At 49.2% G+C, this 16,534-nt stretch overlaps 1 protein-coding gene across 1 annotated transcript in view; it reads right to left on the bottom strand.

Moving 5' to 3' along the window:
* crb (cell polarity complex component crumbs) overlaps positions 1-13,691 on the bottom strand; it is a 308,733-nt gene extending 295,042 nt beyond the window's left edge. Inside the window, exon 1 of the mRNA XM_065452373.1 lies at positions 13,288-13,691. Coding sequence (XP_065308445.1) covers positions 13,288-13,321 — 34 coding nt within the window. The 5' untranslated portion in view covers positions 13,322-13,691. The remainder of the gene's footprint in view (positions 1-13,287) is intronic.
* Between the last annotated feature and the right edge of the window lie 2,843 nt (positions 13,692-16,534).

The following is a 16,534-nucleotide window of genomic DNA, read 5'->3' as shown; positions in this document are numbered from 1 at the left end:
AGCGACCGCTGCTTCTTTTTCTCGTCTGCTATCCAGAAGGCGTCCAGAACTCTGCCAGGCGAAAATCCACTCGGCCAGAGAAAAACGAACGCTCACCGAAGTGCACCGCGCGGTGGTCGGGGCAATACGAGAAAAACGCATGCACTCTGGCTGGCTCTGGCAGGCCGCGGGTAGCGAGAACAAGAAAATTAAATTATGGGGTTTTACGTGCCCAAACCCCTTTCTGATTATGAGGCACGCCGTAGTGGAGGACTCCGGAAATTTCGACCACCTGGGGTTCTTTACCGTGCACCTAAATATAAGTAGCACGGGTCAGGCACGTACCCAGGATTTTTTTCGGGGGGGGGCCCACCACCTTCATCATCATCATCATCATCATCATCGTCGTCGTCGTCGTCGTCATCATCATCAGCCTGTTTTAAGTCCACTCCAGAACGAAGGCCTCTCCCTGCGATCTCCAATTACCCCTGTCCTGCGCCAACCGATTCCAACTAGCGCCCGCGAATTTCCTAATTTCATCGCTCCACCTAGTCTTTTGTCATCCTCGATTGCGTTTTCCTTCTCTTGGTACCCATTCTGCAACCCTAATGGTCCAACGGTTATCTAACCAGCGCATTACATGACTTGCCCAGCTCCATTTTTTCCTGTTGATGTCAATTAGTATATCGTCTATACCCGTTTGCTCTCTGATCCAAACAACTGTCTTTCTGTATCTTAATGTTATGCCTAGCAATCTTCGTTCCATCGCTCTTTGCGTGGTCCTTGCTCTCAAACATCTTTGTCAGTCTCCGACTCTCTGCCCCATATGTCAGCATTGCCAAAATGCACTGATTGCACACCTTACTTTTCAATGATAATGGCAAGCTTCCAGTCAGGAGCTGGCAATGTCTGCCGTATGCGATCCAACCCACTTTTATTCTAAATTAAGCGCTAATAATTTTACTTTTTTGTGGTTACCGCCTTATTTGGGTAACAAGAAAAGTTTGAAGTACGGATTATTTGCAGCCTCGTGGAGGAACAGTGGCTGGTTGTAATGAGGGCGTGGGCGAGGCTTCACTGTAGACTTAAGGTGTCTCCGACTATAGTAGCATTTTTATATTAGCTCTGGAAGAATTACAGCTAAATATATATTTGCGGAACAATCACAGTTCTTTTGGATTCCTCGTTTACTGCTCCAAGTGCGAAAACGACTCGTGTTGTTATTTGGGAAGTTGCGTACCGCTGTGTGGCCGCCAGTCCCATACAACCGCGTAGAGCGCAGGATACTGCGATTGTAGACGTACTGCGCCCACCGCGAAAGGTTAGAAAAACACCCACATAAGCACAATAGAGAAGTGGCTACGTGAGGCGGTTCGACCGATAACTGTAGAAGCATCATTCAAAACACGTAATTGTTCTCCGCTTCCGACGGCGTTTTCTCTACTTCCTATTTAAATAAAAAGATGTTGATCCATAAATATTTTATGAAGCAACGGTTATATTTGTTAGATTTGTTGTTAAATTCGCTTTTCCTTGCAGTTTGGTTGTTGCCTTGGCTCTCTCCCTTAGTAGATCGCTTGATTTCTCAACTCCTTGCGATTTTTGTTTCCAGTTGCCAATTTTGCACGAAAAGTGCTATGAATTAGGAAAAAAACCAGACGAGGTAATGGGCGACAGTCATCTTGATTATGGGTTTGAGGGTTATTGCAGGTTTTCGTGATGGAGGCTGTTTCACATTATTTTATTTCTCACCTTATCTAATCCATATCACGTGTATATGATTCCGGGCATCTGCCAGCGTCGCGACGAGCTGTCATTCAAGGAAATAATGAATCAAAAGGAAAAGTTAAACGCAATTGGCGTTTTCTCCGCCCGCACCTCGTTCCACGAGAGTACAGACCAGCCGACTAACAGCCGCATCCCTTTCCTGGTCCCAGGATGAGCCTAAACAAAGAAGGTTGAACTAACAAAAGCAACAGCTATGCGCGTGACAGTTGAATGGATGGTGACAAATGAACGCATCTCGAGTTAATCTCGAGGGCGCCGAATCTATGAGAAAACTGGCCTTCACATCCCAAGAGATGCTGATAACTACCGCCAACCAAAAGGAGTGAAAAGGGCAGCATAATGCTGACCGATGAATAGCTGCCAAGTCTCAACATTGATCTGGCAGCGCTTTAGGAATGTATGAGGAGTGGTGGCGTTAGTGGGGGGGGGGGGGGGGGGGAGGGGGTACGCCATCTGATTTCGGGGGGGGCCCGGGCCCCCCCGGGCCCCCCCCTGGGTACGTGCCTGGCACGGGTGTTTTCGCATTTCTCCCCCATCGGGCGGCGAGAACAAGAAAATTGAAGATGCTCAGTGGGTCCTCGCAAATAAAAGTCAAAGTAAAAAAAAAATAAGAACGTAGTTACCTTTGCTGGCTTTAGTGTCTTGACATGGATGCTTTGGCGCACGTGAAAGAAATATTGATATTATTTTCTGTGACATGACGGCATCAATGAACCTCCGCAACACTTCGTCCCATTGACCTCGCTGCGTGCTTTGTCAACTTGTTGACAGTGTGTTGATTTGGCTTGTCTCACTGTATGGCCCGGTACACGACTTTTGAAAAGCGTTGCACTATTTTCGGGATCGGCCCACGTATGGGGAGAGCTTAACGCCTGATTTACCTCCACCGCGGGTTGGCCCGGTATCGCACTATTTTCGGTATCGGCGCTATTTTGCGGGCCCCAGGTGTGGGGAGTTTTGCGCTTACCACGCCAACGACACGAAAATTTCCTTGGGCTGTAGAGGTATGCAGCTTCGCTAGTAAAGATTTCCGGGGGAGGGGGGAGGGGGCGCTGAAGCCTCACAAGACCCACCTTTGGCTACGCCCCTGCCAATACCATAGCGAAACGACTTGCAAAAGGAGCAGGTTGTTTATCGGGCCAAGCGACATAAGGATTTCGACAAAGGTAAGCTATAAATGCAAGTGTAATAATGTAGACCATAAACGGTATTCCACAGGGCGAAATTAGAAACGAAGCAGTTTAGCCAAAAAATGCCCTTTCACACTATTTATCTATGTTATGAGTGCTGTGAATAAAGCTACCTACATAATTATTACTTCTCATAACGGTAGGCCAAACTGCAAGCAGGTCATAGCATTTACCTTCCCCTGAGGACGCAGGGTAGCTGAACAGTTAAGGCGCCAAGCGCCTCGCAAGGCAGCACATTAAAGAACCAGCCAACCAAAAGTGTCGCAGGGAAGAGTGAAAGAATGACGCAAGGCTATAGTTTACGTATTCAGCACATTCCAGCACGGAAAGGAGTACTGAGGAGTGGTCTGCGACGACAATATACCAGAGTAATTAACACAGAAATTTGGGCTAGTTGGTGTTGATGCAGTTGCTGTGACGTGGTTACTAGCGCGAACAAGACTAAAGGAAAAAAAAGGCCAGGACAGGGCGCTAGATACTCAGAAAAAAAAAACGCGATGAGGCCACCGTACGCTCAGGTAAATGCGCAGACAGGCGCATAAACGAATGTTCCACGTAGGAGACAAACATCATCATCATCATCAGCCTGGTTACGCCCACTGCAGGGCAAAGGCCTCTCCCATACTTCTCCAACAACCCCGGTCATGTACTAATTGTGGCCATGTCGTCCCTGCAAACTTCTTAATCTCATCCGCCCACCTAACTTTCTGCCGCCCTCTGCTACGCTTCCCTTCCCCCTTGGAATCCATTCCGTAACCCTTAACGACCATCGGTTATCTTCCCTCCTCATTACATGTCCTGCCCATGCCCATTACTTTTTCTTGATTTCAACTAAGATGTCATTAACTCGCGTTTGTTCCCTCACCCAATCTGCTCTTTTCTTATCCCTTAACGTTACACCTATCATTCTTCTTTCCATAGCTCGTTGCGTCGTCCTCAGTTTGAGTGGAACCCTTTTCGTAAGCCTCCAGGTTTCTGCCCCGTAGGTGAGTACTGGTAAGACACAGCTATTATATACTTTTCTCTTGAGGGATAATGGCAACCTGCTGTTCATGATCTGAGAATACCTGCCAAACGCACCCCAGCCCATTCTTATTCTTCTGATTATTTCCGTCTCATGATCCGGATCCGCCGTCGCTACCTGCCCTAAGTAGATGTATTCCCTTACGACTTCCAGTGCCTCGCTGCCTATTGTAAATTGCTGTTCTCTTCCGATACTGTTAAGCATTACTTTTGTTTTCTGCAGATTAATTTTTTAGACCCACTCTTCTGCTTTGCCTCTCCAGGTCAGTGAGCATGCATTGCAATTGGTCCCCTGAGTTACTAAGCAAGGCAATATTATCAGCGAATCGCAAGTTACTAAGGTATTCTCCATTAACTTTTATCCCCATTTCTTCCCATGAGACAAACAAATGCGCAACGAAGCCGATAAGCGCCCACAACAAGCCCTTACAAAGCATTCACCATGAGGCTCTTTTCAAGGTACAACACTTCTTTATTAGTGAGGGCCAGTGATGGAGCGCTTACGCATTCATCAGGAGCTTTTGAAATGCAAAAGCGCCTCAAATACTTCCCTATCTAACTGCCTGGCGAACCGTCTGAGCATGCACTCTCGTGTTATGAAAACACGGGAAGAATGTACGAGTACATCTGCGGCAGTGGTCAGCCAAGTGGCCAGCACGTGCTAGAACGTTTACAGCATTCCGGTGTTCCGTCTGCTCCCTGTCCAGGCGCCTGTCAGTTTGTCCAGTATAGCACTTTACACAGGAAAGTGGAAACTTATATATCACCCCAACATTGCAATTAACGAAGCGAGTGACATGCTCCTTAGTGCATGCATCCTTGACTCCCGGCGTTCCTGCACATTCTTGCGAGCTTTTGTGGCGCTGAAGAAAACAACTCTCATACACCACACTTGTTCGCCACCTTCTTTAGGCGGTGGGACACCCCCCCTGTACGTATGGCACAGTCACAGGGCGCCCGCTGGGACGTGCGTTACTGCCCCGAGCGGCTGCCAGACCAGCTTTTACCTCGTTAACGCGGCTCTCAGTGACTGACCCTAAGGTGCCATCGGGATACCCGGCCCTACGCAAACGGCTCGCTGGTTGGTGAACGCTGTAGGAAACATAGTACACACAAGACTTAATCAAGCAGCTCTCGGGCAGTTAGTAACTATGCCTATTTTAACAAACTTGGAGTGCGCTGAACAGTAGTCAAGCAAGTCAAGCTTGGTTTATAGGAGAACACACCCAAGAAAGGGGACTATTATTTAGAATGACACGAATATCTAAGAACTATGGGCGGCCACTTAATGGTAACTCATGTGTGAACTTAAGTAGGCAATTAAGGGTTCCTCAGTGTTTTCATGCACCGAAATGCAGTTAACCAGTTTATAAGGGTTGCGCAACACGAACGGGTCACTGACATGCAACCCTTCGAGGTGTTTCTGAAGAAATTTTGACATTTTCCCTTGCCAAGGCTCCGTTTCAGTGAGACTGCTCCGAGAGGGACATCTACTTTATGCGTCTTAGCAGAAAAGAACATTGTCAGAGTGTCTATCTTCGTGGTTAGTATACGCCTCCTGAGGCCATCAAGATGCATATATATCCAGACTTAATGTCAAAGCCCTCTTTTTGACCCTCGTCGCGACATTATCCGACAGTACAAAGTTCTTACTGACAGCAGCACATGTCTTCTAATGAAACCATGTCTGTGACAAAACAATACATGCCCCCCCCCCCCTCTTTATCAGCCTCCGACAAACAGATTATCCTTTAAAAGTTTTAAGGACTGCTTAATTGCTTTACTATAGCGTTTTGTCCTGTCCCACCTTCTTTCCTTTAGTCGTGTTCGCGCTAGTAATTATGTCACGAGAATATACCAGCCATATGGAGAAGCCATGTATGAAAGGCAGTCATACGAGTAATGCTGCACCGAAAAGAAATAATATGAATGAAGCAGTCTAACGGTCAAAAGGTCCACGCGGCAAGGGAAAGATAGATGTAAAAAAAAAAACAGAGAAACATAGCTGCATCTTAGAAGAGCGAAATTGTCGAGTCGAATCGATTTTTCGAGAAAAACAACTTTCGTATATCGACTAGAATATCGAATATTTTTTTACAGTTAGAAACAAACTTAAATGGTATAAAGTTTGCGCGGATCTGCTTGCCGAAAGAAAGAACGTCCGTTTAACATTACTTTGTGCATATAATGCCTTTCACAGCCGGACTTTTGGACAACCGCGGAGGTTGTAAACGATAAACAACTGAAAGTGATCTGATGCAAGAAAATGACACTATTGTCAAAGAAAGGAAGAGCACGTCACCAGACGCGCGTATATAAAGTGGCAGTGTTCGAGAGAATGTACAGTTTTCGGCTCCAAACTCATGAACGGGTGCCTCTATACGCAAGAACTGCGGCTTTCCGAGCCATCTGGAAGTCACCACTTGCACCCGTCCTTCTGCCTGCAGGCCCCAATAAATGTCGTCATTCCTTATATTCGGACAGAAATGGAGATTCAACCACCCGGAACAGCGAATTCTTGAATCACGTAAGAATCTTAGAGCAAATACTACTGATTAATATTAGGAAAAAAAATAGTAAATAGGGTTTAACGCCTCCAAACTGCTCGACGGGTTATGAAACATGCCGCATAGTGGATTGCTCCGGATTAAATTTCGACAAGCTGAGGTTCTTTAACATACACCTAAACCGAAGTACATTCCCTCCACGTCAGAATGCGGTCGGAAACCGTACCCGCGACCTCGTGCTGAGCAGCAGAAGCCACCACCACTGAGCTGGGCGTTGATTCATATTAGGAATTTTGAATATTCGCAGATCGCTAAATAGAAAGAAAGGAAAAATCCAGGGAATATAGAATGTTCGGGACTACAGCTGAGGAACGTATGGTCAAGGTGTCTGACATACGACCGGTGAGGAACTCCTCGAATCCCCTCGCATGCGCAAAATAGAAGGAAAAAAATACTAGATATTCGAAAAATGACATGAGAAAAGGTCCAGGCACTGATCGAGCAGCTGTATCACAAACGATGCGCCGCGCCGCCGTCTGTAGCCGAGCTGGTACGCGACCGCGCATGCAGCAGCAACAAAGCAATGGGAATCGGCAATTCGAGCACGTGCGTGGTTCGTCCGCAGGCAGCTCGCTCACGCATAAATAAAACGACTGAGTCACGACACCCGCGCCACGAAAACACACTCCGATGCAGTACGGCACTCGCGTCACGTATAAACGCGTCCGTCACTCGCCAGAACCAGCGGCCGTGACACAAGTATCGATTCATCAACGCGCCCGCATTTGGATTTTTTTTTCTTTTTTTTGACAGAGAACTGATACGCGGGGACAACGCGGCCCTCCTGCATCATCGCCGGGGTGAATCACACGCAATATGAGTAACGATTGTAATTTGCCCTAAGCGAACGCGGGGTAACCATAGAGTGGCTGCCTGAACACTCGACGAATAACAACGGCTCTTCGATATTCCAGCAATTACACCTGGCAGGCGTGCAACGAGCCCTTCAACGGAACGGTAGATCAATGGCTCTATCGCAGTGTTAAAGGTGTAATGACAACATTTTTCGCTCTTCAGTTTCTTGCGTTATGTGGAAGTCTTGCACTCCAAAACGCCAGTAAAATAAAAGTGCAAAGCCTCGGAGCGTCACAAATAATTTACTACAATAGCTTTTGTTCTACGAAACAGTTTCGGTTTCGTTTTTCCGGAGGTGTATGCGTCGTGACGTCATGACGCACCACGTTGGTGCAGAACATCGCAACGTTTCGCTATAGTTTCTCACTCGTTCCGGCTCGCTTGGTCGTTCGCTGTGATGATACTCCTTGCGCGGCCCGACGCGGGCAGACCTCAGTCTTTCTTGTTCAGCCTTGCGAGCCCTCAACAGAGTACCGGGTTTTCGCAAATAAAGCAATTATTAAGGCAGCGGCACCGCACCAACAGCTGCAGGGGATTTTGCGCTTTTATTTCGTCCTCGGTAACAATTGCGACCGCTCTCACATGAAATAAACAATCCAACTTTACTCGTTCTTTGCATTCAGAATATCAATCTGTACGATCCCGTTGGAGAAAATAACCTAGCCTGTGATGCAACGCGGTCAGGGAGCTGATGATTCCTGTTGCGCATAACGATAATAGCAAAACGCGTCTTACAGTATAGGCGTCATTATCTACTAAGCTGCGACATTCGTACACCTCGCGACGTGTCTTTCGTCCACCGAGCACACCACTTGCACCTTTACGTCAGAGCTCAACAATATAGAAGAATAAAAAAATAAAAAACGCGCACGTTGAATACAGAGCGTATCGCGATTAAGGGGAAAAATAAAAAAAAGAATGGAAATAATGAATGTGACATCTCAGCTAGCGTCGCCCAGTCGAACAATGCGTGTTCCTGCCCTGTCAGTCATCTTACACTAGCTTCCCCAGACCTGAAAGACAACTCAGGTACATAATTACTTTTCAAGTCGGTTCCTCTTTTTCTTTTCTTGGACTTAACGTACCAAAACCACGATCTGATTATGAGGCACGCCGTACAGTGGGGGTCTCCGGAAATTTGGATCACCTCGGTTTCTTTAACGTGCACTTAAATCTAAGTACCACTGGTGCTTTCGCATTTCGCCCCCATCGAAATGCGGCCGCCGTGGCCGGGATTCCATCCCGCGACCTCGTGCTTTGCAGCCCAATACCATAGCCACTAAGAAACCACGGCGGGTCCAGGTATTTTGGTGTCAGCTTGCGGTATTCCAACGGTACTTCACCAAGAGCTTTAAAAGCGACGCTTTCTTTGCCTCTTCCTTCGACTTTCCCATTGCTGCTGCTGCTGTGGGCTGCTGCTGTCGCGCACACCGCGTCGGGGTGTGGTTCAGAGCGGGTATATAGACCTTTTCCTCGGACGAGGAAGAAAGGGCTCGCGACAAGCCTTTCCTCCTCACTGGCTTGTGCGATCCGGCGCGGCACTGCTTGAAAGTATTGCTGTCGCGTGCTGGGGAACGATTTCGAGATGTTTTAGATGGTACTTTGTGAAATTTACGCCATGTCCGTTCATATAAGGTCGTCAGGGAAGCCTTGCGGTGCATCGGTAACTACAGTAGGCGGAAATATCTTTTGGGGGCGCGAAAATGTGACGCGCATGATCAGCCCCGGTATGCGTGTGTTGTGAACTATTTTGCTAATATCGGTTTTAAATCGACAAAAAAAAACCAGTCTCTCTCTCTCTATTACCATCATTAAATGGTAAATCAGCTCACGGTCTGATCGCTTGGCGTAGGGAGTAAAATATAGCACATAAGGGCGCACGCTCGTGCACCTCCAACCACGAAACAACTAAGCGGCAGGCGCTATCAAATATTTGTGATGCACCGGCATCGTTCCCACGCATTTCAAGTCTAGTAGGCTTGAAATTACCATATGTCTACGCTAGCCTTCCTGCATGAGGCCGATGGCACTGCTCAACACAGCGATCACTGCGGTTGGTGAACCAGCACGATACATATGTAAGCTGTGCGCTTCGCCATTGCCTTTTTGGCCTGTATAAAGCCATAATATATGAGAGGGATTGCATAAAAAGAATGCGATGGCTATTTTTGAGGACAAAATTTCCGGAAGACATGTGAGTGAGTCGTAGAGAACGGAAAGAACACAACCGAAAAAAAAAATTTCGGTTATCATCCTTTTTCTCAAAAAAGTAAGAGAAAACGGGCTAACGCCACAACACGACTTCGCATAGTCACGTCGCACAGCGCTTATAGATATATAACCGCGGATGCCGTATGCTTGGACCATGCGGTGTATAGAACAAATATATATAATTCCGCACCTACCACTGCTTAGGACGCTCGCGCAGTTCGTAAACAGTCTCTTTGCTGGACAAGTTTAATTCAGACTGTTAGGTATGCTGATATTACTAGCCAAAACTATTTTATTCAGGGGCAGAAACTTCATCCATCGAACCAAGTAGCCACGCAATGCAATCTGCAGCGAACAGTTTGAACGCTTGTAAAAGTGTAACATCACAGCTCCTATCGTAGCAGAACGGTACCCACGCTGTTACGATCGTCGCGTATGTTTCCGAGTGTGGTTTTGGAACGTACAGCCCCGTAATCCAATTCAAGTTTAATACTTCTGCCACAATGCCACGTGCCATGTGAGGAAAGGACAACGCTCAAGCCTCTCAGAAGTTATAAAATATGGCGCACAACGACGCCTCAAGCAAACACCTCTGCCTTTGTGCTTTGTGTATACGCAGACAAACAGCAGTGGTGCACGTAAGGTAACGTGTAACATCAACTCACCACTCTCGTGTTAGCCTAAACGTTGGAGGAATTAAGCTTTAGCCATCAACATCACCGCTAATTACCGCCAATCAAAGCATCCAGCACGGAAAGCTTCGCTAACATCGATTCCCACAGTGCGTGGGATCTGCATAATTTTTCATTGTGTCTAGATCATGTTGGTGGAAATTGCGCTTAAATAATGCGCTAAAACCACTTCCTCAGTTTCCTCATGAACCTGACTTTACGTCCGGAATGCTACGTAATTCTTTCTGAGTTAAATTAGAAATGATTAACAGCAATATACCGAACTAGGTACCCAGGGTGCAATGTCTGCGATTTGACAGAACTAGTAAAAGCAATTAAGGATACCGGTAAGCAATCAGTAATGGCGAACTCGCTAACCCAGTCACGTACTCCGCTACCAACGTCGAAATGAAACGCGATCGAGGAGAATGAAAGAACACCATGTGCACTTGATTACTAGAAACTACGATGGGCGAGTTCAGCACAACTGGGCGTTAAATACATTCTAGCCCCACAGAGAACAGCCCGTGAATAGATCACAGCAGGGTCACACATACGGACAGAATGTAAAAAGCAAATGTGCACGCTCGTTTGGTCTTGTTACTGCTCCGGCGTGACATTACCCCGGACGTAACTGGAAAACTCGGAAATAGCTAAATTGCAGGCACGGCTAACCGTTGCACAATCGCCCCGAAGTTGTCCTTCGACATTTACGTAGCGTGTAACGTCACATGACTGATGCCGGCCTGGGTTCGCGCATGCATGCTCACGACAAGATAGCAAGAACAGGCAAGGTGACGGGCGCTATCATGCATGAGGCTCGAGCTACGTTGACTCGTAGAGACAAACTAGTTCCGACGCTATTGGAGTAGATCGGTGGACGCCACACATACCACATAGCGACGCCACCCACTGGAAAAGAAAAAAGCACAGTCGCGCTCGAAACAGAGCATGCAACATTCACGAGTCGGTCATTGATGAACTGGTGCTTGGCTATGCATCGTCGCTGCGCTCTTTCGGTTACCTCATAAAAATTCATCCTACGAATGATTTTTCTCTCCCCGTAGGATACACGAACAATACCCGGCTGCAGCAACGCATGGCTGAAAATAGACGCAACCGAATCGGAACGCGCCACGTTTTGTTTTCCTTAATGATTTTCGTCACACTGGGTTATCCCGTTTTTGCCAAATTGTGCGAGTACCAGGGGGGGTCTCTCGACCGACTAATCGAAGACCACCGCTTACACAAAGTATTTCTACAACCTTTGCAACAAGTTGACCCGTCACTAGTGATCGAAAACCTGCCGCCGTAAAATAGCGTGGTCTGAGGCCTCCAGCGTTGTTCAGCTCAATTGAGGTAAGGACCTCAACGTCACACTGTGTGGGGGAGGATGAGCATCCAAACTCAAATCGTCTTTATGATCGAGCACCAGCGCGAGAAAGGGTCCAGAGGCTAAATGGTGTGAACAGCATCACTTGGGTTTCAATTTTAAAAACAGGGCAATCATGGTATAAGAGGCGAACGCCCCAGCGTCTGGACTGGGGCTTGCATATGCACAGCCATTGAGTGATCCTGCAATCTTCTGCAACATTCGTTTGCTATCCAAAGCTCCTTACAACCCCAAAATGTTCGTCAGTAATTTTGAGAGCAGTTAGAACGTTAAGAGTTGCCAATGTCATAGCCTGGCTAGTGTTTCTGGATGTTTCAGCGTCATTGCACCCTATTCAGGGGCCTTTGTAGAAGGGATATCACAAGTTAGAAATGAAGGAAAGGAACTTTCTGAAGATCATTTTCAACTCGTTATCGGTAGTCCCGCATATTAAAAAAAAAAAAAACGCGACGGCCGCGCGAAGGGAACATTAAGGTAGTTTCCATTAGCAAGGAGGCCCGTAACCAGCGCTTGTGGGTGGCAAACGACAAGCTAATGGTCGAATCCATGAGGCCTGCGTATCTAACTCAAAAAACGAACGAAACAGCTTAAGCGTATGCTCGATCAGTGCTTGGGAAAAGGTTGGGGTTATATTTAGAAGCCGGGCAACGTTAATTGCCGTGCACACGCGGCATTAGATATCGACGTTCAGCGGCGGCGCAGCGTTGAAGCCACCCTTGTGCCTCCCGCGGGAGACCGCAGGGTCGCCCCGAAAGAAGCGGAGCCACCCGGTTTTGAGGCGTCGTCATTATCGCAGGCTGGGGCCGTGTCTCTGACAGGTGATCCACAATAGACAACGACGCAATATAGCCGCCGAGCCCGCTGTGCGGCCGCCGGCGGTCGTTGCCATCTGACGTGAATCGGCAGCGCGGTTCAAACTACGGCGAAACGCGAGAGGTGGGGCCACGTACGCTGGCCTCGCTTGAACAGCACCGCTTCCTAGTAGGCCGCCGATGAGGCTCGAGCCAGCTAGAGCGATTGAGGCCAAGCAGCAGCGTGGCCTACAAGGTATGCAAGCGCTGCCGCTTGACGACGACGCACGATTTTACCGTACCGGGTCTCAACGCTTGAGCAGCGAAATGAATGTACGATGCAAACACGACGCCAGCACTCTGGAGCCACTGCTGGTACCTCAGCGCACGCTGCCCACTTGGTGCCCACGAGGCTAACGCAAGGACGCGCGAGATAGTCTTGGCATATCATGAATACCAAACAAGTCGTCGACGACGTACGCGGAACCACCGACTGCACAGCAGAAAGAGGCTGCGCGCCGAATAAGCTTGTGGAAGACAACGGCTTCATTTTCCCCAATGCGCTGGCGAGCGCGGGAGTCAGTCAGAAAGAGCACCGATCGCCGGATTTTTCGCTTCGAACGGCACCGAGGAGGGGCCGACGCCACGGTTCTCAGAAGGGACACCGAATCGCACTGGCAGCCAGGGGCGGCAGAGACTGGGGGTCCCCATGGAAGGCGACACCCAGTCTCCCCCACCGCAGTTGTCAACGGAACACATGCAAAATTTCAGCCGTACGAGCAAAGCACAAAGACCGACACAAACCGCATGATCGCTCACCTGCGCAGAAAATCCGGATGGAGAATCCGTTCATCGTGGTGGTCGCTGTGCAGCGCGCGTGGTCATTATAATAAAGCCGCCTCGTTGCCCTGCGCGTAGTCGCCGCCGCCGACCGGCTGTCACCTCACGAGGCCGCCGCTCGTCCGACGCATGCTTCCCTTGGTCGTTGCGGCAGTGTCTATCGCGCGGCAACGAAGAGCTATCACGGACAGGGCACACACAGCTGGACCACACACTGAAACACTGGCGCCACGACTCGACTCGGGAACGGAAGGCGTCAATGCTCGCAAGGCGAACGACGCCAAGCTAAGCTACACCTGCCACGCTCGCCGCGCTGCGAACCACACAGACGGCAAAACCGGCCCGACCAAAAGTTTTCTTCAGCGAGAGAGGCGGTGCCAACGTCGGCAGGTGGCGGCACAAGCGCAGCTCCTCCGTTTCTTTTTGTTCCTTCGAAAGAGCGGCCGGCTTTTTCGCAGCGCGTTGCCAGCGTTTGGCGTTGCTAGCACGGTGCGAGCGAGGAGCGGTTCCCCACGTGACCGACGAGGAGGAAAGGCTCAGGAATGTGGGTAGAGCCGCGGCGAAACCTGCGCGGCGCGCACCGGCGGCGGCGACCTGGCTTTCCAAGTTGCGGCCGCGTCACGAAGTGTGCGGGGTGGCCTGCAGCTTGGCGGCAGCCGAGTGCGTGCTGACGATGCGCTCGAAGAGATGAGCCGGCGGCGCTCGTTGAAGGGGGCCCGGTTTTGTCTTTCTTTCCCGGCGTTGCGTAGGCCGGCATCCTTGCAAACTCGGAAAAGTGGCCCGGGGCGTTACGTGCGCTACGCGAATCGCAGTTTGAGTGTCCTAATGCCGCCGTGCAGAACCGCGTGCAACACGGGGGCTCGGAGGGGAGCTGCTGCGTGCGTGCATTTGGGTGCGTGTGTTTGTGTGCACGCGTTACAGGGGCAGGCTGCTCTCCGGCATGTCCGTGCGGGTCGGTTTCACGCCTTTGGTGATTCTGGGTTTGGTTTCCGCACCGCTAGATCCTTTAAAAAGGCTGCTTCTACGAAGACAGCCAGCCAATGTCCATGAGTAATTCACTTTTACATTCAAGGCCTTCAGGAGAACTGCAGTATCCACACGTTTTCCTACCATCAGTTTCTTTGTACATTTGTCATTGTGTTTCTCTCCCCCTGGCCTTATGTTCTGCATCTTCCGCAGTTTGAAAGCGTAAGATTGAATGTCGGTACTTCGTAGAGTCATAGTAGAGTGCTGAAACGCGAATTGCACCAGCTGCCCTCTCTCGGTGACTCGTAGCAACGCGCGGCAGACTATATTGCTTGTTGCAGTGTCAGCCAGGTGCAATAACATACAGTTAAAGGGGCACTAAATATAAATATTAAGTGAAGCTGAAGCCATAGGCGCCGACTACGGGAGGGGGGAGGGGCGCGAGCCCCCTCCACAGTTTTCCGGAGGGGAAGGGAACCCCCTCTCTAATGTGTCATTACCTGAGTTACCCGTCCATGTCCCTTGCTGTCTTTGTGGTTCGTTTGTTCGCGCAGTTAAACAATGTTCGCTAATATCTACCAACTCGCCCAACAACATTCTGAACAACAAGTTCTTCTAAATACCTGAGTTCTGTTATCCACATCATTTGAGGTTTCTACTGAGTTTCCTCTACTTATTCAATTAAAATTGTACTTATGGCTAAAAGCTTACTGCATCATTGTTGGCGCGGACGTGCACGGCTTTTAATTCATACTTTCGCTTCATTTCTGCAAATCCTGACAATAGGAGGACAAACGCATTAGAAGTACCAGTGGCGGCTACCTTATCCGTATTTTTTTTTAATTTCAACACTTCCATTTCTTTTTAATTTCCCCTGTCATGCACAGACACAATATATTTAAATGTATACACAGGATAAAACTTATTTTTAAAGAGAAAGAGATATGGTATGGTATGAAAAACTTTATTCGGGTCCTTCAGTTCGCGCTAGATTGCTAGCCCGAAGCGGGTCGCTCCCACGTCGGGACCGAAAGGCCTCGCCTCTCGGCTGCATCGCGGGCCCGATGGACTGCCCATGTCTGTCCTTCTAGTTCGGGGCTACTGAGAGCCGCATCCCAACCCTCTTTGGTGTTGTCCTTGTCGCTGCGTAACGTGGAGCACCGCTAGAGTATATGTTCTAAATCTGTTACGCTACCTCATCGAGGGCAACTGTTTATGAAGCCAAGGCTTCGGGAAATATTTTGCTTATTAATAGGGGATTGGGATAGGTTACCGTCTGCAAGAGCCTCCGGGTGAGACCTTGTGGTCTGTTTAGCTTTATGTGCGGAGGCGGATATGATCTGCGCGCCACGTAAAAGTGTTTCGTGAGTTCATTGTATGAGAGAAGATGGTCCCTGCAGTACGTAACCTCCAATCCTGGCTGCCCTAGCGCCACGTGGTCTGTAAGCCCTCGCGCAGCGTCGTGAGCCGACTCGTTGAAATTAGTCGGGGCTCCGTCAATTTCTCCCACGTGTGCGGGAAACCAAACGATCTTGTACGGGTTAACGTTCTTGCCGCGGAGGATCGCCAGTGCCTGTCTGGAAACGGTGGTATTGACAAAGGCTCTCACTGCCGCCCTCGAGTCACTGTGTATACTGATTACCTTGCCATCCAGGAGTGCCAGGGCGATGGCTACCTGTTCGGCCGTCTTTGGATCCGTTGTATATAGAAATGCGGAATTCGTGACATTTCCTCTACCATCCAGGCAGATCGCGGTGAAGGCTCGCCTGCTGGGTTGAACGCCACATAGACGAAAGTGCTTTCTTCTTCTCGCTCCCTGGCTTTCTCGAGCAGGGCTCGAGAAAGCCAGGGAGCGCCTTCTGCCCATGTTGTGCACTGGCTGTGCGTTCCTCTGAACGGGCATGACCATGATGCAGTCTCTCAGCTTCCTTTGCATCTCACAGTACTTATCTTCAACTGTAGCAGGCGAGATGCCTACCCTCTTGAAGATTTGTCTTCCGGACTGATTGGTGGAGACTCTGATGCATTGAGCTCTCTCTTGCGCCTCAGCAATCTCTACTAGAGTGTTGTGCATGCCAAACTGCCTGAGCATCCCGGTCTTCGTATATAAGGGTAATCCCAGGGCTCTCTTAATCACCTTTCTCAGGAGCGCGTTGAGTTTGTTCCTCTCCACCCTCTGCCATTCGTGCATTGCAGCGACGTAAGCAAAGTGACAGAGAACAAACGCGTGCACCAACCGGAGGACGTTGTCTCCGCCTAG

This window comes from Dermacentor albipictus, unplaced genomic scaffold (assembly GCF_038994185.2).
Source record: "Dermacentor albipictus isolate Rhodes 1998 colony unplaced genomic scaffold, USDA_Dalb.pri_finalv2 scaffold_21, whole genome shotgun sequence".
Classification (NCBI taxonomy): Eukaryota; Metazoa; Arthropoda; class Arachnida; order Ixodida; family Ixodidae; genus Dermacentor; species Dermacentor albipictus.
The sequence above is the reverse complement of the archived record's forward strand: the minus strand, read 5'-3'. Positions and strand labels throughout refer to the sequence as shown.